Source organism: Ruditapes philippinarum, unplaced genomic scaffold (genome assembly GCF_026571515.1).
Source record: "Ruditapes philippinarum isolate M1 unplaced genomic scaffold, ASM2657151v2 ctg1300_1_1_1_1, whole genome shotgun sequence".
Lineage (NCBI taxonomy): Eukaryota > Metazoa > Mollusca > Bivalvia > Venerida > Veneridae > Ruditapes > Ruditapes philippinarum.
In genome coordinates, this window is record NW_026855312.1 from 128,532 (window position 1) to 152,987 (window position 24,456).

The 24,456-nt window shown below is 30.9% G+C and overlaps 1 protein-coding gene across 2 annotated transcripts; it reads left to right on the forward strand.

Moving 5' to 3' along the window:
* The first annotated feature begins 966 nt into the window (after positions 1-966).
* Positions 967-24,040, forward strand: LOC132742903 (solute carrier family 13 member 2-like). 2 transcript variants are annotated; one of them, XM_060731411.1, is made up of 15 exons: positions 967-984; positions 3,020-3,324; positions 6,846-6,995; positions 7,697-7,812; positions 9,019-9,152; positions 9,835-9,940; positions 12,261-12,446; positions 15,106-15,240; positions 16,326-16,409; positions 17,488-17,598; positions 18,235-18,329; positions 20,124-20,233; positions 20,863-21,024; positions 22,396-22,533; positions 22,880-24,040. In XM_060731411.1, exons 2-15 carry the CDS (start codon positions 3,217-3,219, stop codon positions 23,009-23,011), a joined length of 1,767 nt encoding a protein of 588 aa, XP_060587394.1. In that variant the 5' UTR covers positions 967-984; positions 3,020-3,216; the 3' UTR covers positions 23,012-24,040. The 2 variants fall into 2 exon arrangements, with proteins under 2 accessions (XP_060587394.1, XP_060587393.1); XM_060731410.1 differs by lacking the exon at positions 967-984 and having other exon boundaries at positions 2,962-3,324.
* The last annotated feature ends 416 nt before the right edge of the window (positions 24,041-24,456 follow it).

Sequence of the window (24,456 nt, forward strand, 5' to 3'; positions counted from 1 at the left end):
AAGTATTTGCCCTCGAGATATGATAAAATGCTATATCTTTTAATTTATGGGGAAAAACATTAAGCAAAATTATGCTGTAACATACATTGTGTAAGTTAGAATAGTATTATAACAGAAGAAGGTACGTACCGTTAATGGAAATCGTATTATATATGCTATATAAACATCAACATATTGTATCTATTTTAATAAAGAATAAAATTGGTACATTAAGCATAACTTTCCCTTGTCCAAAATTAAGACTGATTAACGTGTTTTTTTACACGTACGTCAATTACTTATATCATAATTATGAATAATCTTTCATCTTCCTTCTTTGAACAATAATTGAATATTTGTAATTGTTTTGCTGTGTCATAACTTATTTTAACGTTTCATACCAATTTCCTATATTTTTTCCTATATTTCCTGTTACCAAATATGTAATCTTTGTTGTTAAAACTTCGTTTAAAATTTACCAATTAAAAGTGTTAAGCATAATCATACCTGAAATCATAACATTTACATTTGTTTGGTATAGTCCTACCAATTTGCTGTCGAAAAGGAGAAACAAATGTATTTTTATATAGCCATAAACCAGTACTAAATTTTACTTTTCCACCTTGCGAACGTGATGTTTACTATTATAATACATGTTTTATGAAATCGTCTCTTCGGTGTAAAAATGTCGTACAAAATCATACAAAACGTCGTATTTAAAAATGAAATACTTAATATGTTGTTAAAGTATCTCAAGCATAACATGAGCTAACAAATTTGAATAGATTTGTATCAATTCGTTTGCGATTACATTTGTGACTTGTTTTTCAATACATTACATACTTGTGATGTGAAGTTTTGGTATACAAAATGTATTTCAGTTTTTAAAAATCTGGAAAATTCGAAAATTGCGGAATAAAATGAACATGTAATGTCTATAAGGAGTAACTGCAAGCTAATTATCAACTTTTTTGTATATCTTTACTTGTATGAACAAAATTTGAGGTAAGACTTATGCAGACAGGTGTACACATCGTTAGAAGGTTCATTTTTATGGGTTTTAAGTCGACATAGGGTAAATTTAAAGCAACCGTGGGTAATTGTTTAGTTGACCTATTTCACGGAGAAGCTAAATGTTCTACTAAGTCTCCTTAAGTAGAATTCGAAAGCAACAATTTTCAACATTACCTTCAACAGTTATATCTTATTACAAATCATATGGATAATATCAGTACTATATGTTTGTAGGAAACTTTTGAAATATATATATAACCATTTGAAGAGGAGCAGTTTTTGTTTGTTTTGTTTGGTTCGGTCAAATGATACTCTAACAATAATGTTATCTTTTTTACAATATCTCTATCTTAAAGTAGTTCTTAACACGCCTTGCTTTTGGAATGAACATTCTGTCTTTCATTTTTACATAATAATAGAAGTACTAATTATAATTATTTAATTGACCTACACACATTATATTATCTATAGAATAAGCGCATGCGGACACATCTTCATGTTTTATCTAAACCAATTGATAGTACTTGTCTTATTATAACAATTTAAAATGATATAGCTGAAAACACAAAGTTTTCAAGTTTTTTTTTCTACCTGCACACCCATAAACGCAAATGTACTTTAAATAACGAAAACAAACCAAATAAATATACAGATTGGGGTTTTTATTGCATATGCTTTATATCAAATGAGCCATGTCACGACAAAACCAACATAGTGCTTATGCGACCAGCATGGATCCAGACCAGCCTGTGCATCCGCGCAGTCTATTTGTAATAGGGTTGGTAAGCGAACAGCATGTGATCCGTGCTGGTCGCAAACCCACTATGTTGGTTTTGTCGTGACGCGGCTCAAATGTTTCGACCGAAGATTATATCTTTTAAATCGCAATTATTTCTTTCAAACTTGTACAATATCACAAAAAGTATAATTATAGTTATCAACAAGCCTATAAAAAAGGTGTACACACATTTGTACTCTCATTACTTTAATTTGTCAGTGAAAGTTTATTTTATGTTTGAAATAGACTACTTTTTCTACGGTTGATATTCAAATAAAAATATATCCTGTTTCCGTGTATACATGTACATATGAGTAATTAAATAGATTTCGGTACATTTTTGTTTAAGTTTTGGAAATTTAAAGATTTTTAATACGTTATTAAACACAATATTATAAAAATTAATTATTTTACCATGAGACTTTGATTTAACTGAAAGATGTCAATTAAAAAACTCTCTTGCTTATTTTTTTATAAGCAAAAATAGCTTAACGAGCTCAGATTTTACTTAAGGGTCATTTGCTCTTGTTTGAGCACATGTATATTTTTAGGTTACATGTTTACATGTGACAACTTGTTATTGTTTCTTGTAAATATAAGATATTGTAATTTCAGTTTTCATTGAAAAAAACAACAATGTAAGGCAATTAATTTTGTAAATTTACCTTTATATGAACCGCGTCACGACAAAACCAACATAGTGGGTCTGCGACCAGCATGGATACAGACCAGCCTTCGCATCCGCGCAGTTTGATCAGGATCAATGATGTTCGCTTACCAACTCTATTACAAGTGAAGAAACTGACAGCGAACAGGATGGATCCTGATCAGACTGCGCGGTTGGATCCATGCTGGTCGCAAACGCACTATGTTGGTTTTGTCGGCTCATATCATAGAATGATTAGTTATAGTGCAAAATGGTTAATACCCGTTTTTTTCAATGTTAATTTTAGCTTTTATTTTCATTACTTTCGATATTTCTCATTTTAAAGGACTTATAACAGAGTATTAGGTTTTATAAATGCATGTACGGTACGGTTTTAGGTGTAAAACGCAAAGAAAAGAAGTTTTTAAAAAGTATTTTTGACACGCATATGATTTGAATGAAATCGTGTTTATTAATAGATTTCGCATTAGCTACAATGAACTATTGAATCTGGGATGTATAACATCAAGGTCTGCTGACTTCAACCTTACACATTAGGCACAAACTTTGTTATACTTACAGTTTATTTTAAATGATTGCAGATTCGCCTTTTGAAAGGATATTGTAAACATCTGAACTTTTATATCAGTCAAACTTTGCTGGTCGTGAAAATTGATATCCGTTTTACTTGTGGTTTAATTGATGAAAAAAAAACAAAAACAACACGTACACAAACTTAAATTTTGCATGGAATAAACACTGGATTATAAGATTGGTCTAGATTTCTGCGAGGATTAAGATGGGTTTACTTAATCATATTTGGACATTAAAGCCAATATTGGTGACAATTATAGCGTTTATTGCGCCAATAGTTCTTCTTGTGGATTACTCTGAAGATTTTGAAGTGGTAAGTAGGCAATATTTTATTTTAATATCTGCATGATCTCTTGTTCTGAATGTTGGTTGATTTATAGATTATCAAAATGATGATTCTTTCTCAGCCAATGTTTACATGCAAATTATGATTAATAGAAAGTTTCCTGACCCATGAATGGATATAACATTCGATCTATAATATTATTGGATTATAAGATACAATTTAAAAGTGAATAGATGAATATAAAATGTTAGAATAAAACGTAGAAAAAATAGATCTATTAGGATATTTCTCTTCAATTGTGAAAGAAGTTTTAATGTCAGAAACTATGAAATTCTTTGCTTGCTCGTTTTAATATAAAGGCATAAATCAAATTTACGTCCTTGTTCTTTTTTTTCTATCCTTCATAATATTATCTTGCAGTAAATATCTTTAATCTATAAAACTTTAGTTGGAAGTATTTAATAAATTCATGCTCGTATGCGTTGGTATGCTCGTAAACACGATTGTTAGCAAATAAAAAATACATTGGCGACATCACGCTCTTTCTATAAGTTTATATGTTTTGCTGTAATGTAATGTAGGACCTGTATATATAGACGTATTCATGAACACGTTATATAACGCTACAGAATATATCATAAGGTGTTTGAGGAGCGACAGAGACATGACATGACATTAGATTTTTCAACTCTAATCATGCATAAGTCGTGGCCTAAACCATCTTATTTTTATCAAGCACAATTTATGCAAAAACGAACAAACAAACAATCAAACAAACATCGACAAATCTTTAAAAGTAACAGACGAAAAAGGTAATCACCAAATTTTGATATTCTAACTTATTATTCAGTTTTGACCTTTCTTGTCAATAAGAATTTTGTACCTGCGGCAAGAACAAATTTACAGTTAATACCTGGGATGACTATCTTCATTAGCATTATTTTTGTGTGACCATTCAAACAGTTTCACTTTTCACTTTAAACGTATAACACGGTCAATAAAAGACGTAAGTGAATGTTTTTAAGCACCGAAATGAATCTTAGCTCAATATCTGACGCTTTGATTATTTCTCAAATTATGTATAAAATATATATAAAGATTTATACGCCAAAACATTATGCCAGTTTACAGGGTCATCGTCACGGATGTGACGTAATGACGTCATGTTGTGTTGCAACGTCATTTTATAATATTGAAGTTACATTTCAGATATTTTGGTTATTACTAGTATAACAAAAAATAAATGGCAATTGCGATCACTAAGACATGCGTGTATTGAAGAAATAATGATGCAAATGTGATTTGATGAAGAACAATAAAACAGATTATAGAAAAAATACGTAAGACCCTCGCGATTTTTACGAGAATTGTATCAATTAAACAAATCTATTTTGACCTTTCGTGACCTTCAAAACATCTACTTTCATATAAATATATAAATACACATTAATATACAAATACAATAAAACAGTCGCGTCACGTATCACTGATCAAAAACTTATCTTGCAAAATATGCTTGTTCTTTAATGTTGATGAAGACAAATTGTCGAACATTTCATTTCACGGAGTAAATGTTCTTTCAATTTCATCGGCAATATATGTCTTTATAAATAAACGACATAATTGGTTTGTTCGTTAATTAAAAAGAATTTTGTCTGTATTACGAGTCTTCACTTTAAAGTATCAAGGTTTTGCATGCATTTATACATGTTTTTCGCTTGCAAACCTATAATCGTTAGAATTGAAGAATAAAGTAATACTGTTTACAAGACATTAAGTTAAATGTATACTTAATATCAGTTGTTATTTAAATCTCACACATATTTTGAACTTGAAAAGTACTTTGCATGTTTGTTCGTGCAGATCTGCTTTTATTATGTCACTTGAGAGGCTTGTTATTCTTCTTGTTGATTTGGTATCACGTGACAAGTAGTTTTTTGATAAAATTTGTTATAAAGTAGTTGCCATGTCAACAAAAAGGAAGAAATAATAAACCTGCACTGTTATATGTAATTACCAATGACAGGCAGTGACTGGCAAATCTTCTGACGGCACATGTATGTTTATATTGTATTGTAACAATAAATTATTGTTAAAGTTGTTACGACAACCTGGCCTATTAAAATAATTAGTAGTTTCAAAAAGAAAGAGAGCAAATAATGACACAGTTTTCAAGTTTTTCTGCATACACCATGTAGACGGAAGTTGAGATAGCGTTCATATTTATATATTTAATTGTATTTGAATTTAATTGATGAATTCAAGCGTTCCTGTAGCAGAGAAGAGTAAAAAGCAGAAAAAATAACTTCTATGTGCACATTCACATGACAGAGTGTTTAACATGTACAAGAATTAATGTTCTAATTGAACAATTAATTTAGCAATTCCACTGACTCGCCGATAATGACGCCAACACGTGATAATACAGTGATAATTATTATTTACTATCAACTATAATGATTCAGGTAGCATGCATTTATTTGATGCCAACAGATCGTTAAGGATAACATTTTCAATTCACTGAAATCTACAGTTTTTTTATTCAAGAAAACCTGAAGACATTAATGAATTTGATATGATTTATATTGTATTAAAATTTATATTGAATCTTGTTGATTTAAGATATATAAGATTGCTATACAGTCTCTTTTTAAATGTAAAATTTCTTTTGAGTACACACAGAAAAGCTTTGTTACATTTTAAAATGATCATACTATAGGTAAACATAGTATGACCAGCTGGCATTTTTTAGAAAGGATCAAATCAATTTGACCAGTAAAAGGAAATGCAGCTTCGCGGACATTGTGCATTTTCTTATTCAAATTAGACATATTCAATACATATTCAATAAATATTCCATAAGAATTGCATTAATTTCAATAAATTTCTGGAATAAAATCATTTTATCAAAAGATGAGCACAATGTATGTTTAAACTTTACTACTGTTGATTTTTCATGCCATACGCATGTCGTGTCAATTAATTATTGTAACTAAAAGCATTTTATATCTAATTAAAATAAAGTAAAGACAATACTTCCTTAATTTAATCCCGACAAATTTTACCTATGTTGTCTTACGAAATGGTCAACCACGAGGAGTTCATGCAAGATATAAAACTAAAGGCGAAAACGTTTGTGAAATTTAAGTTCAGTTTTAATTCATTTTTGTAGACCTATAGTGATACATTTTCGTTAACATTCGTGTAGCCTACTCTATTTCCTAAACAGCGTGACTTAGAAATGTCAATTTCAAATTAATTTGTTCATATCTTAAAAGTTTAGATCTTTTAGATTATGATTTACTTTAATATAATTAACAGTTAACAAGAATGATTGAAAGGAGCGATTAATTTAAAATCTTCAATGATATAGATCTATCGTCTTTACTTTAAGTACATATACCATATCAAATAACATTCTGATAAAGCTGAAAAAGAATTATAATATTACATAAAACATTGTCCTTATTTGTATCATTTGTATCAATGTTGGAGCAAATTGTCCAACATGAAATTAATAAAAAAAATCTTGCTAATTTTAATTCCAGCAATCAAAATGTGCCTACGTAATTGTCGTCATGGCGATACTGTGGCTCACCGAGGCAATTCCTATACCAGTAACATCTTTGATGCCGATCTTTCTGTTTCCGTTGCTTGGGGTTGCAAAGGCCAAGGACATAAGCTCGGCATACGTCACGGTATATCTTTAATACATTAATTTTGTCATCAAATATTTAAAATAAGATCATAGGTACCATTAAAAAGTATAAAGCTATATATGTCCTGTCTGTTGAATGAAAAAAGAAACTGAGCTTGATAAATCACGGCAAAAAGTTAATTTTGAAAGAGGTTAGGTATTTTTAGTGGTAATTCACTAGCATATAATCTTTTGTAAGGTTAGTAATACTTCAACAATAAGAACTAAGATATTTTTAGAAATAATTCCCAAACAAAAAATCTTTTGTTTGAACTAAGCTACTTTGAGTAATGATTCACGACCTTTTAACTTTTTGCAAGATGAATGCTATATTTAGGGAAAAAAAACATTATTAGCTAAATTTTAAGTGTCAACAAAACGTTAAAGTTAATATGGCGACCTTCTTGTTTTACTGGTGCAGGAAAACCTCAGACACCCCTCTGTGCATTACTTCAGCCACATACGGGCGCCTGGATAGGCCCGCAGACATTCCGTAAGCTTGCTGGAAACTTTCATCACATTAAAGAATCAAAAAGTTTCTGACGGGATTCGAACCAAGGCCGATGAGGGGCAAGTCAAATCAGCGACCTTAACCACTCGGTTTCGGAGGCCAATAGTTTTAGAAAAATAAAAAAGATTATGTAAACCTTAAACTGTAACTTATATTCTATATCACTCACTATAAGCTCAATTCCAATTCAGGATACAACTATGTTGTTTTTTGGCGGCCTGATCATTGCAGTGGCTCTAGAAGAGACGGGATTACACACTCGCATATCTTTGTGTGTGATGATGCTCGTCGGAGCGCAACCTATATTGTAAGTTTTCTATTTAGATGTAATAATTTGATTTTTGCCATTCAAAAATTAACATATTGTTTCGCATCTTTGTTTCATGGAACTGTCTCTAAGCATTAAAAATATTTAATAGAACGATAACATAAGTTTAATTAGCGCGAAATTCTAGGAAAAAAGAATATAGTAGAAAATCAGTTGTTCAATTGCATGTTAGCTCAATAGGTAGAGTGTTAGACTGTGGTTCGGGCGACCCGGGTTCGATTCCCGGACGGTGCAGGTCACTTTCATTGTGATTAATCATGAAATCGTTTCTACGGTCATTCGCATTGTACTTGCTCTTGCATGTACAGAAGTTTTAGTTCCTTGCGAAAGTGAAGGCAACTAGTACTGCTTGACAGCCTGCCCAGGAACGATGCGGGTGGTTGAACTGTGCTCTGGGGAATTCAATGTGGCTAATTGTCGTGATCCGAAGTGAAAACTACCAACTCCACATCCACATCAATTGCATTATATTGTAAAAGATGATTACTTCTTAGCTTATAAATGTTTATTTTTCAATTAAAATAATACACATTAGATTATTCAGGCGTCTTCAATTTGTATTACATGTTCTTGTAAAAGATGAATCATTTTACGTTGAACAAAAACTGGCTCAATGAAAATAATAGGTTTACAAACGAAGAAATTAGCATATCTCATGCATGAACACATGTTAATCATGGTAATTAATTGTCTATGAATCACAAGCAATCTAGCTTTATATCACGTTTATCTGTCAACATGCTCGTATTCTTGTATCGCTTAATGTAATACATTTAATTAGATACAAATCAAAATCACACACACACAAAAAAAAAGATCAGAATTATTTAAAGTATTCGTTTCGCTTATTTGAAATTCATTTTTGTTGTGTTCTAGTAAATACAAAATAGCACTTCTACTCTGTTAGTTTATTTGCCTGGTCTGTCTGTACACAATTTTCTGTTCGTTTAGGTGTCCATCTTTTTTGATGAATTGCTATTTTACTATTGTCGGTTATTGTCTAATGCGTTCAATGTCTTCTTCTGTTGTCTTTATTGTATAGATGGTATAGGTTTATGTTTGGGTAAGTAACCACAGTTGATAAGAATACACTGAGCCATCCACTGAACACATTGCATTTGTCTATAACATACTTTTCTGATGTTTTCTGAACCTAGGCATAATGAAACATATTTTTTTATTCAGTCTGATGGCGGGTTTGATGGTGACCACGTGGTTCCTGTCAATGTGGATCAGTAATACAGCAGCGACCTCTATGATGATTCCTATAATTACGGCTGTGATAAAAACCGTAAGCGAAGTACGGACAAAAACGTTATGTACGTATGACATACGTGCTTAATATTTCATCTTTATAAAAATATATTCTGTTTTGGATTTTATGTCAAAGACGACGCACATATTCACCCGGGAGCAATACTTCTGATAAAGAAGTTAAGTTTTTGCCAAGGAATGTTGTGTTACCGCATCCCTCATCATCAAGCTGTAACCATTTTTATGATGAGGGGTATATTAGGTTTGTGACAATGGTCACCTAAGTCTCCAAACTTTCTTGTCTTATTGTGTCCGTCAAAATCACATTTTGAATTGCTTATGTTAAGGAGTGTTTGGAATACATGTATTTCTTTAAATAAATATCAATCTACGGCAGTTCTTGAAATGCAATTCCTATCAAATTAATATATATTGCGACGTTTCCAATATTTTATTCACGTGGTAGATTTTAAGTATTAACATGTATTTTGTGCATAAATAAAAACCCAAAATACAGCTGTATTGGTGTAGGTTTCTGGACAGCTGATAACAGGACCTTTACGATGTAATAGATTTGCATATTTTGCATCTTACATTGTAAAAGTTGCATTAATTTTCTTTTGTTCATGTAATCAACAAAGTAAATGCTCTCTACATTTAAAATAACCCGTACTGTATACCCCTTTTATTCTTTAAAGTCACTTTTCCAGACATTCTTTAATGGCTTGTATTCCCATTTTACGATAGACACGGCAGATAATCCAGCATTTAAAGATGACGATTCTGAAAATGGTGTCCCAAAAGACAAAATTGATGTCAGCAGTAACGGCGACGTGATGCCAGAATCAGAAAGGTAAAGCAAAATACAATTTAATAGCTATTTGAAAATTGTCAAAAAGTAATAGATAATCAATATTTTGCGACGCATAACAGGCAATATAAGAAAAAAAACCTGAATGCTCTAGACCATGATTATGAGGCTGTTTGAAACCATACAGACTATTTTTCAGAGTTAAACGTATGATATACAATAACAAAAATAAAATAAAATAAAAAAACCACTAGAACGTTTAAATAAATAAATAATATAAATAATAAAGAAGAAGGAAAAATCTCTAATGATCGGAATGAATGTTAGGTGTACATTTTCGTTTTAAGTAATAGAAAATTTCGCTTTGCATATTATTTCCTAATTTACAAGGGGGAATTATCAAATAGAAATATGTTCATAGGACACGGATGCTGGATTTTCAGTTTACGGACAGACAGACAGTCAGACAGCAGTACAACAGGACAAACAGCTAATGAATAATTCTTTATACCACACTCTAAGAATTGAATTGGAAACATATATCATATATCATTTATTAAGGTTGACATAATATGAAACAGTTAAAATGAAACTCTTAAAGGTCACCCAGCTCGGCAAAATTGAACCGTTGATTGTTCTGTTTAACCGGGCTTGTGATAAATGCAAGCTATCGTCTGCACCCTTATAGTACCTGGCACCACCGTCTTAGCCCCAATAACACAGACTTCAGAATTTGGAAACATATTTCAGCACGTGCAGTGATTCTTTTCCTTAAACAGAAAAATGATAAATAACTATTTGATATTTGTTATATATTGTTTTTCCTATTTTGAAAACGTGTCCATTCTCATAACGACTTTCTTTTTTGAGTTTGGATTTCTTCTTGGTGTTTCCAGTGTAAGAGAATGTTGTAAAATTTGATATATGATGTAATAGAGTACTTTAACGTTTATACTAGATTTTTTTTAAACTGTTGGCAACTTATAAACTTCGTGAACTTTTTGAAACGTGCCCCAGATAATAACTAGATACAAACCTGCTGACAACTTTTGAACTTTTTGCAACGTTCCCCAGATAAACACCAGATTACAAAACTGTGGGTAACTTTTGAACTTTTTGCAACGTGCAGGTGAACAGCATGATATAGCTAGATGATAAAAGTGCAAATCTTTCGCTGAAATCTAACTTAAATTTCAAATAAGTAGTAATTGAATGCTGCAGTCATTTTACAACATTTAAAGTTATAAACCTTTTCAGTAACAGCATTCAGACGAAACATTTATGTCTGTACCAAATACCTTTAGTTTACTTTAAAGGAATGTGTAAAGAAATGAAAAAGTAACTTAAAACTAAAGTAAACATGGGGACAGCCTACAACTCTTTAAAACATACATTGTAAACATGTTGAATTTCATGTGAATTAACATAAAAATGTTTAAACTTGAAAAAAGACAAAAGTATTAAATTTGCTTGTAGTAATAGATGTTTATAACCTGGGTACTTAACTTAAAGCAGATGTAGTAAGGTGTCGATGAGGAGAGCTATAGTCGTTGAGAGCTTTATGCGGCGTAACAAAGCATGGCTATCATATATTAGGAACATATTTTTGCGAGTGAAAATAATGTCGATACCTTTTTCCCTAATATATTTCCCGAACATGTTTTGAAGGGAAAGCGATTCCTTCTTAAAAGGGAGAATTGGTTTGAAATGTGTTATTCAAGATCCATTTTACGTAACTGTTCATGCCCTTTATTAAATAGTAGCTTCATAAAGAATTTATGTAAAGATGTTCAGGTCGCCAGAACGAATGATTTAATGAACAGTTCTTAGAAATGATTAAGAGGTAATGAATGATTATCATTGTTTTTTTTTTGTAAATATACAAATGTGTTTTCCATGGGGTCAAGTGTATTCGTTCAATATAAGAACTAAAGAGTACCTAATGCCTCTTCTAAGCCTACAAGATAGTGTCAATCTATTGATAATGATGTTTGCCACTCTGTCTAAGTCTCATGGGTTCGTTCCAACATGCTTCCCTACTTGACACCAGTAATGGATTGTAAAATGTTTTGCACTCGACAGTGGTTCATATCATTCTCCAGCTTTCATCAAAATCGGACGTTTAAAATAAACTGACCCTAATGGAATTATTTGCCCGTAACAGTTTAACTGATTATTGTCGGAACGAACTGACTTTATATATTCCGTCATGATCCCGGCTGCATAAGAATGAGCAAGCAAGTCCTATATTAGACTACAAGTACCTTTTTTCATTCTCGCTTTAAAATAGTGTAGCTCATTGAACATTAATTTAAATGTGGAACCATATTCGTTAATTTTCTTTGATATGATCTAATTTTAGTAATAAAAACTCATACAAAGTAAGTGATAAAGACATAGAGGCAGAGCTTCCTGAAGAGATGGACGATGAAATGAAAAGATATGCTAAAGCATTCGCTCTTTGTGTTGCTTACGGCGCTAATATTGGAGGTATTGCCACACTGACTGGAACACCACCAAATCTTGTCTTGAAGGAGAACGCCGATGAGTGAGTCATACCATACTTCCATTTACAGTTTGTATTATTATATGTATATATGTGTATATGATATATTGAAGCAGGTATGTTATATTTTAATTGTATAGTAGTAGATACAGACGTACATGGCGAGAGGAATTCGAAAGTTCAGTTGAACTACAGAGGCAAGCAAAGGCACTTGCTCTAAGTGTGGCATACGGTGCTAACATTGGAGGAATAGCAACGGTAACGGGCTCTCCTCCAAACCTTATCCTTAAAGAAAACGCTGATAGGTAAGTAGAATAACTTAAATCAGAAAGAAAAAAATAAATTCAAAACTTAATTCATTAATTATAATGGATAAAAAATGATGAAATAATTGATATAGCATTTAGGACTGGAAAGCTTATTTTTTATTTGTCATTACATGTAAATATTAAATGAGTGAAATATTCTAATTTTTGATTGGACGTAATCTTTTCCATTTTTATTCAAATTAAAGTAAATGATAAGTATATAAAAGTCATCTTATAAAATATATAGTAACCTTCAACTATAATTGCATTACGTTCTGTATGGATTGCAGCCTTGCACGGTACGTTTAAATATTATTTTTCACTTTATTTCCTCTCCCTCAGTTAAACCTTCCCGTCCTTTACCTATATTTTGCCCTACAATATTTTACATTTTTGCTTTGGAAAAACATCATATGACATTTGTGTACCCATATGATGTAAATATATCCCATATACATCAAGAGAATAGCATGTTTTGTTATGTTGGCAGTGGTGATAGTAAGATTTTATGATTATTTTTATTACTTCAAAGGATAGTTATTTCTTACATTGACAATGGAAACAAAAAGTTTTATTGTAATAGCTTTACACTATTGTCACAGTTGTTATTTTATCATGTAAATCAAGATTTGTAAACATGTTCATTTTTTTCTGTGCAGCATATCATATTTCAAAGGTATGACCCGGAATGAAATAAGTGGTGCAACAAAGATGTTATTTAATTTTTTTCGCAGAAATTGTTACAGAAATGGTTTTACATAAAAAATACTATAAATTGTACATATACATATATCTAGATATTTTCCCTTCATCGTTTTGCATGATACTACTGTTTTCCTTTAATACTTAGCTTAATATTGATATAAACTGATACCCCGTCTTGTGTATAACCTAATTTTTACGCATGTGCCAATTTTGCAGTTAAATTTGGCTTAGATTTAAATTTAGAACCTTTTTTAAATCATTAAAGCTAGAGTTCTACCGCTTTCCTACCTTCCTAAATTAAAGGTTAATAATTTTGCTGAATATGTTTCAATAGGAAACAGAAATGTATGGAACGCCAAATGATCATAAACTCAACTATTTAGGTCTCTCGACAATTACTTGAACCTTTCTGTCTGAAAGTTTTACAGAATTTCCATTACATAACCATTTGTTTACTGTTTCTAACAGTACTTTTTAAAAAAAACAAAACTGTTTTGTTATTTACTCATATAGCCATGTATGCCTCATATAAAAATGATTCAAAAAGTTGATAGACGAATGATTGGTTAAATAACATTTTTTTTCGAAATACATTTTGTATCTGTATTTACATCTTGACTTCGAAAGTAAAATCCTCTACCATATGATTTTGATAATTATATCATTATGTTTTAACATTTATACTATAAGATAGTTTTTAAAAGTTGGACAGTGAACAATTTTACAAATAAAAACTTACAATTTTATTTGCATTAACTCATGTAATATCACAAAAATATAAATATACGTGTCATGAGATGGGGTAAGTTTCAGAACAGGTAAGTTATTTCTTATATCATTTTTATTTCAAAGACATTTCAGTTATTCGTGAATAAGATTCAAGATTCAAATATATTTTTATATGGTAACGGACACATGATTCTTCTACAGTGTAATTTGATGAATATATATTAATATCAATATAACTCAAAGTCAACATGAGACAATTTATGGATTATGCATCATATTTACTCTGATGAGTCGAAACATGAGATGGCCCTGAAAGAGAAACAAGTATGTTTCATCATCATCATCAACAACAACAACAACTATAATAAATATTTCATCAAAATAAATATTATGCTTTAATTTTTTATACATAATTAGTTTATTAGATATACCATTTTTCGTAGGCAAAGATTTTGATTTTTTGTTTACTTTATAGATTTACTTTAAGAACGTCGGTGGTTCTATTCAGATGCCAGTTCGTACAGGTCTGAAGTACTGCAGGGACAGAGACATGAAGTCTTCTTTCACCAGTAAAGCCGGAAAGTCGTCATATGACCTCTACGTATTCTTTGTTTGTGCGACGTAAAACAAACCAAAAAATACTTAAATTAATTTAACTTCTTGGAGTTTTAAGTGATACTGACATTGTACATTATCAAGTAATATAAACATCTCTTCTTGAATCCCTTGTTAGCTCATAAGCAGGCTAGCTTTTTTTCGTTCCTGTTAAAATTTGAACTTATGCAGGCGACGAGCAATTGGCACATGAGCTGTGTGAACTTCTACAATTCACAATTATCAGATTCTCACACATCTTTAATTATATAAGCTGATATTTTCCCACATGCGCGTAAGTAAAATTCCTTTGCAAATAAAGATAACCGGAATGAAACATTGATTTTTTTTTTCAATATTTTCAGACTATACTCGGAAGCAGGATATAAAGGAGAATCCGAAATATCTTTTGCAAAATGGATGGGCTTTGCATTTCCCTTATCTCTGTTGACGGCAGTGATTGGTTGGTTGTGGCTTATTTTATGCTTTATTCGATGCGGGTATGTACCAATAAACCACGACTTGCAGGTTTCTGCTTACACCTATATGAAGTCTCTTGGTCGTGTATGTAATCTATACATTTTGTTTTATTGCCAATGAACAACTTTCTGTTCCTAAGTCTAGTGTATTGTACTACTATTTATGAACGAAAATAATGTAATGTTTTGGGTATGAAAAGAAATATATTTCTTTTATTTATACCACAGTCAATGTGTAGCAATTAAAGTATTAACATGGGCACACGTGAATGATTTCATACTTATGTGTCTAGTTTAGCTTTGCTTCGTTTTGATGTAAAATTTACACCAATGTATAGTTTAACATAATGATGTTATACTTGAATGCACATTTTAACATGAAGTAAAATTGTCAAATACTTCAATGTACACCTGAATACTAATTAGGACTGACAAATACCTCCATGTACATGTAAACCGGAATGGTTTGCCACATAAAACTTCCCATTCATTTCGATGAAGCATTTATAGTTTAAGATTATTTTCACTTCCACACAATTTAAAGCACTGGTTACAAGTTGTATATAACACTCGAGTCTTATCTTACACACTACTTTTAAATATTTTCCTAATATTAAGACATGACGGATTTTATCTTTAATCATTCAGTAAAAAATAACTTTGATCTATAGTTAAAAATACATGCTTTTGTCAAGGCTTTTAACAGTTAAAATGCCTAACGTAGATAGAAATATTCCAAAAGAAGATGGCATTAATTAAGAGACGTTCAAATTCTTGTGATAATGCAGATTTATTAAGAAAATAATAATAAAATGTCTTTAAGATGATTTAAAATTGTTATATAATATTCAATCGTTGAATGTTGATTTAAAATTGTTATATAATATTCAATCGTTGAATGTTGATTTAAAATTGTTATATAATATTCAATCGTTGAATGTTGATTTAAAATTGTTATATAATATTGTTGATTTAAAATTGTTATATAATATTTAATCGTTGAATGTTGATTTAAAATTGTTATATGATATTCAATCGTTGAATATTTAATTCATTAAATCACAGCATATTTGATTATTATTTAATTTAATCTTTATTTCTATTAGATGTTGTAAAAAGATGGACCCTGAACAGAAGAAGGCTGTGAACGCCACCATTAGAGCTCAGTTTAAAAGCCTTGGTTTCTTGACGTAAGTAGATCATTCAAATTAAAGAATTTCCACCAATACTATTATTTATACTATTTTTTAAAAGTAAACCAAAAACTCGAATTTTAAAATGTTGTTGTTTTGTTTATTGTGTGTATGTGTGTGCTTGTGTGTTATAGATGTAAAAATATTTCAAAAAATGAGTATTTATTTATATGTAATATAGATATGTATTTGTGTCTGATATAAATGTGTATATGCATGCTATATAAAATGTTTATTTCACAACTTATAAAATATAACCAATGAAGTTTCAACGTTAGAATCACTAAATGGTTCCGATAGAAATCATTCGAAACCAGTCTTCTTAAGTCTCGTTTCCATTTCTATAGTTAATCAATCCATATCAAATGCATATCGTACCATAGATTGCCTCGTTTTCATTTTCAGCGTACATAATTTCTTTAACAATTACATATCATATCTCTTAAAGCCTCGTTTTCATTTTTAGAGTCCGAGATATCTATATCAAATGCATATCGTACTTATCTAGCCTTGTTTCCATTTTCATGGCTAAATAAATCATATCAATTATTGTAATTGAAGTATCAAAGTTTCGTCAAAATGTCAAAAATGATGGTGTGAAATAAAGATGTTATTGTATTGTATTGTTGAGAACAATACTGATTCTATTGGACTCGTACACATCTGCAAAACCTATACATTTGTTGCATTTGACTCAGCTAGCGTTTATTTTCATTTCCAGGGTTTAAAAACCGTATCAATTTCTTATTGTAGATTCAGCTTCAAGAATTAAAGTTATGTCAAAATGTCAAAAATGATTATATGAAATAAAGTGGTCATTATAAATTGTTGGGAACGATACTGTTTCTACTGGACTCGAACACTGCTGCAAAACCTGTATTAGACTCATAAAATATAGTTTGACATCTGTATTCTTGTCCAACAAATTAATTTTAGCAATGTGTATTAACCTGGTCAAATTTATATAAAAATATGAATGTATTTTATATTGAAATAATTTGTTTTAGTCTTGTACTCATTGTTAAATAAGAAATAAAAAATATGGTTTTCACAAATATTTCATTTTTTAATTTAGTCTGGCCGAGCTCCAAGTTTTGATTGTCTTCATTATTCTGGTGATCTTATGGTTGTTTCGTAATCCACCTAACATTGACGGATGGGGTGATATCAGCGCATTTAAACCCGGGTAATTATACCTACATATTAACGATTTTGTAAGCATGTGTAATTCTCTTTATGTATCAATTTACGGATAATTTTCATAATGACAACTACTTTTCGAAAACATTATTATCACATATATCACTATGAAATCAATGAAACAAAGCTACAGAAAAATGTTACAGTAAAGAATATTCATGGTATTTACTAATTCGTTCAATGTTTATTTGTCGGCGATATTTTGATGGAAACGAAAAAGATAAAATGACACAAGAATATACGTACAATTAAATAAGAAAGCAAACGTTTTACACTGTAGAAATATTAAATGACTTAAAACAACCAACATGTCTATTTGGTATGTCAATTCACACATTGTTTCTTATGATTCCTATACATGAGAATGTTTCTTATGTGTTTTTTTGCATGACAGCGCATGCGCATGTGATTGAGATAGATTGTTGTCAGTGTATTGCCAGTGGACTGTATTGAATTGCAAAACAATGTTTGACATGTTTGTATATGTGTATGTTACACTCGACTCAAAGCATGTGATGTTTATAATACAGCTTGGTCTGAGTCTTTGGGCTGTTCTAATATTTTTATTTTATATGACTCATATGCATGTGTTTATGCACAGTGTTTGTTATACATTATATAGATATGTGTCAGACTCGACTCCGTGCATGCTCTTAAGTGTTCTGTTGTTTCTATTACCAAGGGAAGTTCCACAAATATTCTGTTTATTAAAAGAAGGTACGGTTAATTTATTCTCATATTTGCACAGTAGCGTACACACATATACATGTATACATATACAGTCTTGTCTTTACGATTTTATGATTATGATGTGCTATGTGAAATAAATGATACTTGCTGATTTACAATGTAATATCAACAAAGCAACTCTAGCTTTGATAGTGAAACTTAACTTTAAGTATCATTAATTAAAACGCAATTTTACGTCATGAATAAAATCAAAGAGTAACATAACGGTCTATCTGGTCTATTTAGTATATCTTGCATGTCAGACAGGGTTGTCTTTTCTTACACCGGTACAAAAACAAACAATAAAAAATCAAAGCAATTTGTTTGGGTCTCAGAATGTCAGAAAGGTGAAGGTTTTGAGATTATAAATCAATTTGTTTTTGTATAGTGCCACCAATGTTTTCCAGTTCTTTAACTGTAGTAAATTGGCTATAAGACTAATTGAAACTCAATTCATTGTTTATTTGACTTTTAAACAATTTAAAAAAATGAGTTGCCTTAACTGGGATTTGAGCTCCAGACATCTCTCTTCCTAAGCGAGGGCCACGGTGAAGTTATATGTTAACGACCTGAAGAAAATCCTATTATTCTATATTAGGGTTTGTAACCCTTATTTCGACGCTAACACATATATGTAGCTTACTATAAGCATATATATCTATAAAGAATAAAACAATATTAGAAATCTTCGACCATTCGGGAACTTTTTTGCTTGAAAATTAATGCGCCTGTCATTTGACAATCTTTACGCAGTGATATCCCCTGATTTTTTTTCGGCGTTAGTGTACATATAAAGGGAAGTAACCGCTTCAAAAAAGCGGACTATTTTCGGCATTTGCAATTAACAACATCAGGGTCTGAAATTTCGACTCAAACAAATAAAAACCCTTCTTACTACACCGTAAGTAAAGTCGCATTTTGAATGACGTCATTCCCAAACGCCTGTGCTCTTTGGGTGACGTGATTTTTCTGTAGAGAATGAAGCTGGAAATTAATACGCTACTATAAATGATAATATAAGTTTAATTTCTCTAAAAAATGTTCGAAATATTATTTAGCCCTAATTTTCAAGAAAAGGAATCGAACAATGGCTTTCGTCATTGTTACAGAGCCTTGTTACTGTCCTTCAAAGTAACTTTAGGGCTAGTTGTTCTGGCGCCGTGTTCACTGAGAAAAGTTCAGGATCATAATCAAATTATCATGATTTTATTTTCACTGGTTTACGAAACTAAAAAATTGATCGTATTTTGTTAACATTTAATGGTGCATAAACAAAATGTAAAAAAAAATGCCAATTTCAAAAAGAAATAACCCTTATTTGAAAGCAAAATAACACATAGCAAAACAAATACAAAAATAACCGGATAGCAATAAGGATCATTTTTAGGATCAGTATTTGGATCAACTGTAAAATACCCACCTTGGTTGACTTTGTCATGGTTCAGAACTGTTCACTTTTTAGGGGAGAAGATGTGTAAGCGGCTTAGTACCTCTGTCGGTAGAGCCGCAATACGGTATTCCGAGGGTCCCAGTCAGGCTGCACATTTTTCTCACCCTGTGACATTTTAATTTCAGTTTTATCAAGTTGATATTCAATATTTAATTTATGAAGATAAAAAATGAATAAGATTTTAGTTTCAAATTTGATCCTGATCTAGATCCGGATCCTTTAATCTCAGTAAATACTTACCCCGGTCTGTACCGAAAGCCAATCTATGACTCTTATACATGTAATATAAATGTATACTTACATACAAAAATATTTAGCATAATAATTTGCAGGACTCCCTTCCTATAAACCGATATTGACATGGCAAGCAGTTAGTGCTAAATTACCATGGGGAGTCATCATTCTACTTGGTGGAGGTTTTGCAATTGCCAAAGCCAGTAAAGTGAGTTCATGAATATAATTATAATATTATTATGTAGTCAGAAAAATTTAAAAACTAGACATATGTTCAGTTTACATTTTATATTGTATTTAAGCAAAACAAATACTTTGTGCATGCCAACTTTACATTTGTAAATGATTTTCTAAACGCTTTATATATTGTTGTGAGCGAAATTTCAAAACAAAACGAGCAGAAATATAATTTTTACATTCGATACTTCAATACAATTTGATATAGTAATCAAACTGGTTATACTGAATGTGGACACTTGACAATACGCGCCATCTCTCATATCTAATTGTTTATTCTCTTAGTTGGGTTTACGTCGCACCAACTATGTCTTTACTAGTGGAGGAAAACCTCATGTCCTCCTTCCTTAGAACCAAAGACGTTCCATAAGCTAGCTAGATAGCTGCTTACAGGAAAAAATTCATAGTTCCTGGTGGAATTCGAACCAACAGGTGTGAGAGGCAAGTGGCTTGAACTCTGCCACGGACGCCAAAAACATGCTGCAAGTTATAATGTTATTTGCATTAAAAGCGCATGCAATGTCAAACCTACTATGTCTACTACTTCATTTGTAATAATCAAATGCTTATAAACCATAAATTATCCTGGAATATTCATAGGATTCGGGATTATCTTTATGGCTGGGTAATCAACTTTCTACATTCGACAACTTAGATAATTGGGTTCTGAACTTGCTAGTATGTGTGATAGTCGCCGGTGCAACCGAAGTTACAAGTAACACTGCCACCGCTACACTTTTGATGCCTATATTGGCAGAACTGGTATGTTTCATTTATGGTATTTTAACGAACAAAACATGTGGTCATCCACTTCTTGAGATTGAAATTGAGAGCAAAATGAGACTACTAGTCTACTAAACTCTAATGATTATGAGTTCAAATTGCAATACCAGTTGTTCTGAAGCTTGGTTGAGATTATAATTAAGATCGCCTCTCTTTTTTCCATCTACAAAAATTATAGCTTCATTAGCCTTAGCCTTTTGAAAAGAACTCTTTAATTCTCTCGTTGTTTCATTGCTTCCAAAGTATCACCCCTTTACCGTGATTTTAGAAAAATACTAATAGAATCTAAAATAAAAATCATTCTCTATTCATATTAAATGCAAATTTCCCTTGCATGCTTAATATTTAACCAGAAAACCGCAAATAATTGGTCCTATTGTATTGTACTAATTACAAAAACCGTAAGTGCTAGTAGTACCTTGATGTAAAATGTGGTCTCATTAATCATTCTTACATTTCATGTACCATCATTTTTCAGTATATGTACATGCTATGTGTAATTAAATTTACGTATCATATGCTGTATAATGTATATGTAATGTTGTATTGAGCTTGTTATGCTTATACCAATTAATGCTCTGTTAAATGTAACAAAAGTGACGGAAAGAAGTTTTTAAGCTTCACGACAAAACCAACATAGTGCGTTTGCGACCAGCATGGATCCAGACCAGCCTGCGTCCGCGCAGTCTGATCAGGATGCATGCTGTTCGCTTACCAACCCTGTTACAAGTAGAGAAACTGAAAGCGAACAGCATGGATCCTGATCAGACAGCGCGGATGCGCAGGCTGGTCTGAATTCATGCTTGTCGCAAACCCATTATGTTGGTTTTGTCATGGCACGTCTCAAATATTGTTGTAACTAAAAGTGACAACCGCAATTTACACATAGATAAGTATGATTATTTGGCTATAATAAAGTATATTTACGCCAATCGCACATGCCCATGATAGCTCGATAATCATTTGTGAACACTTATAGGGGTATTAAAGTACTGTATTTCAAAATATATGTATATACCAACTTTTTCTCAATCTTGACACTGCTGTAAAATAATATTGGAAGAAAAATATCAAAAGCGTGACATTGAAAAGTAAGATTTTTTATTATTTTTTTTCTACAAAAACCAAAGATAGAATGAAAATGTAGAAACAATCATTTAAATACATAACCTGATGAAACTTAAAGTGATCACTCCTTTTTATTATTATAGAGCCAGGTCAGCATCCGTGCTATCTGGCCTGGCGGGAGGCTTCCTTTATTTTATTGTTTTTCCGTGTTGGAACAATACATGTGACAATAGCCAGACACAAATCGTGGCCAGTGATAAAAAAGAAATATATATTTTACAGGGTATTGCCACAGAAATTCATCCACTTTACCTGATGATGTCTGCAACTGTTGCTTGTTCATTTGCCTTTATGTTACCTGTTGCTACTCCACCAAACGCCATTGTGTTCTCTACTGGTTACCTTACAATACCAGACATGGTAAGTAAGACATACATGAAATTATCTTTAGACATCTTCTGTATTTGTCAAAAAGTGTGATATATTTAAACTTATTCTTTAACCTATTTAGTTTTATTATACAATAAAATTTAAATTCTTGTCAAATAATATGATATTATTTAAACTCGTCATGATCGAACCACTTAATGTAACATGTAATTTTAACTTAACTTGTCATTACCCTTCTAATGTTACATGTAGTATACAATAAAATTAGATGTGTTTTTTTAATATGAAGAATATTTGTAAGAAAATCCTCGAACATTCAATGTGACATAAATGTCTGTCAAAAACAATACAAAATGTCTCTTATATATTTTTCCAGGCTTTGGCAGGTCTGCCGATGAATATAATAGCCGTTTTGTGTCTTACATTTGCTATCAACACGTGGGGTAAATCCATGTACGATTTGGATGAATTTCCGGAAATTTTCCTCAACCAGACAGCTTCTACTTAACTATAGTTAAACCAGACAGCTTCTACCTAACTTTGGTTAAAAGGCAGTCAAGATACTCTGTTTTCGTTTTATTTGCCTGTGTCTATCCCCGGGTACTATTATATTATTGTAAATGATTACGGACAGAAAATGATGTAAAACGCAAGGCAACACCTCATTAACATTACAGAATAGACCTTCGCTTTCCTACGCCGTGCCGAACTACATAGGATAGAACTTGTAATAAATTAACACATATAAAACCACTCCATTGTTCATTTTATAAAGTTGCTACATTTAAAAGACAATTAAAAACACTGTGTAATAAAATGTTCTACGTATATTTTTTACATAAAAGTTAACCGAAATAAACGAGATTGAAAAAGTGATATTACAATAGCCTTAAAAATATAACGTATCTTTTTTTTTTTAAAATAGCTTATTACACTTTGTTTTAATAACGTAGTAAATTGTCCTTTCATCTTCATTAGATCTAGAGATACTAATATTTTTATGAAGTGTTATCAGTTTTCGGTAAAAGAAAATTAATTCTTATGACTGTATCCATCTAATTCCATTATATATCATTATTTTTTATATTAAAATGTATCAGTTTGCTACGAAATCCATTCAATGGTCGACATGACCTAGCTTTGTAACATTTATAAAACAATGCAATGTTTTTCTCGTATGACTAGACAATTGAATAAAACATGCGTGTCCTCCTGCTGTTGGCTTAGGCTATCTTCAATCTTTAATGTATTTTCTGTTGAGAAATGTTAAAAAAACTTTAACAAAGAATTAAAATCAACCAATTTAGAAACTACAGATCACCGATAAAGTGATTACAAAGATCTACATTAAAAAATCATATACTAGCAGATGTGAGATTTTAATTATCTTATATTAAAAACATTATTATCTAGAACATATCTAATAATGGTATTTCCTAAATTATTTGTATATTTATATCTTAACACAACTATTTTTGTTTTGTTTAAAATGATATTGTCCAAGTATAAGAATCAATATTACAAAAAGAAAACAAGAGGAAACACAATATATAGGAGAAACATGCAGGGTAAGGAACGCATTTAACGTAAACAAAGATAATTATGGAAAATCTTTATTGTTGTATTGTTGTATATTGTTTTATAATCAGAACCTTATATCCCACTTTCTTTTAACATATTCAAACATATTTGTATCATTTTTGTCTGTGAATATGCTTGTTTAAAATGTACCTATTGTAACTGATAGGTTAATTCCTTACATACTCTCTTTTTACCATATATGCTATATTTTGTACATTCCCTTTACAGAAAAATTGTAATATATAATTATGTAAAATAACAATAAACTTTTTTTTGTATACAACGATTTTGTTTCTTACACCGTTTTTATGATCCAAAAATAAGTCGCACATACTTTGAAGGCGTCATAAGTTACACCTGTGTGAAATGTAG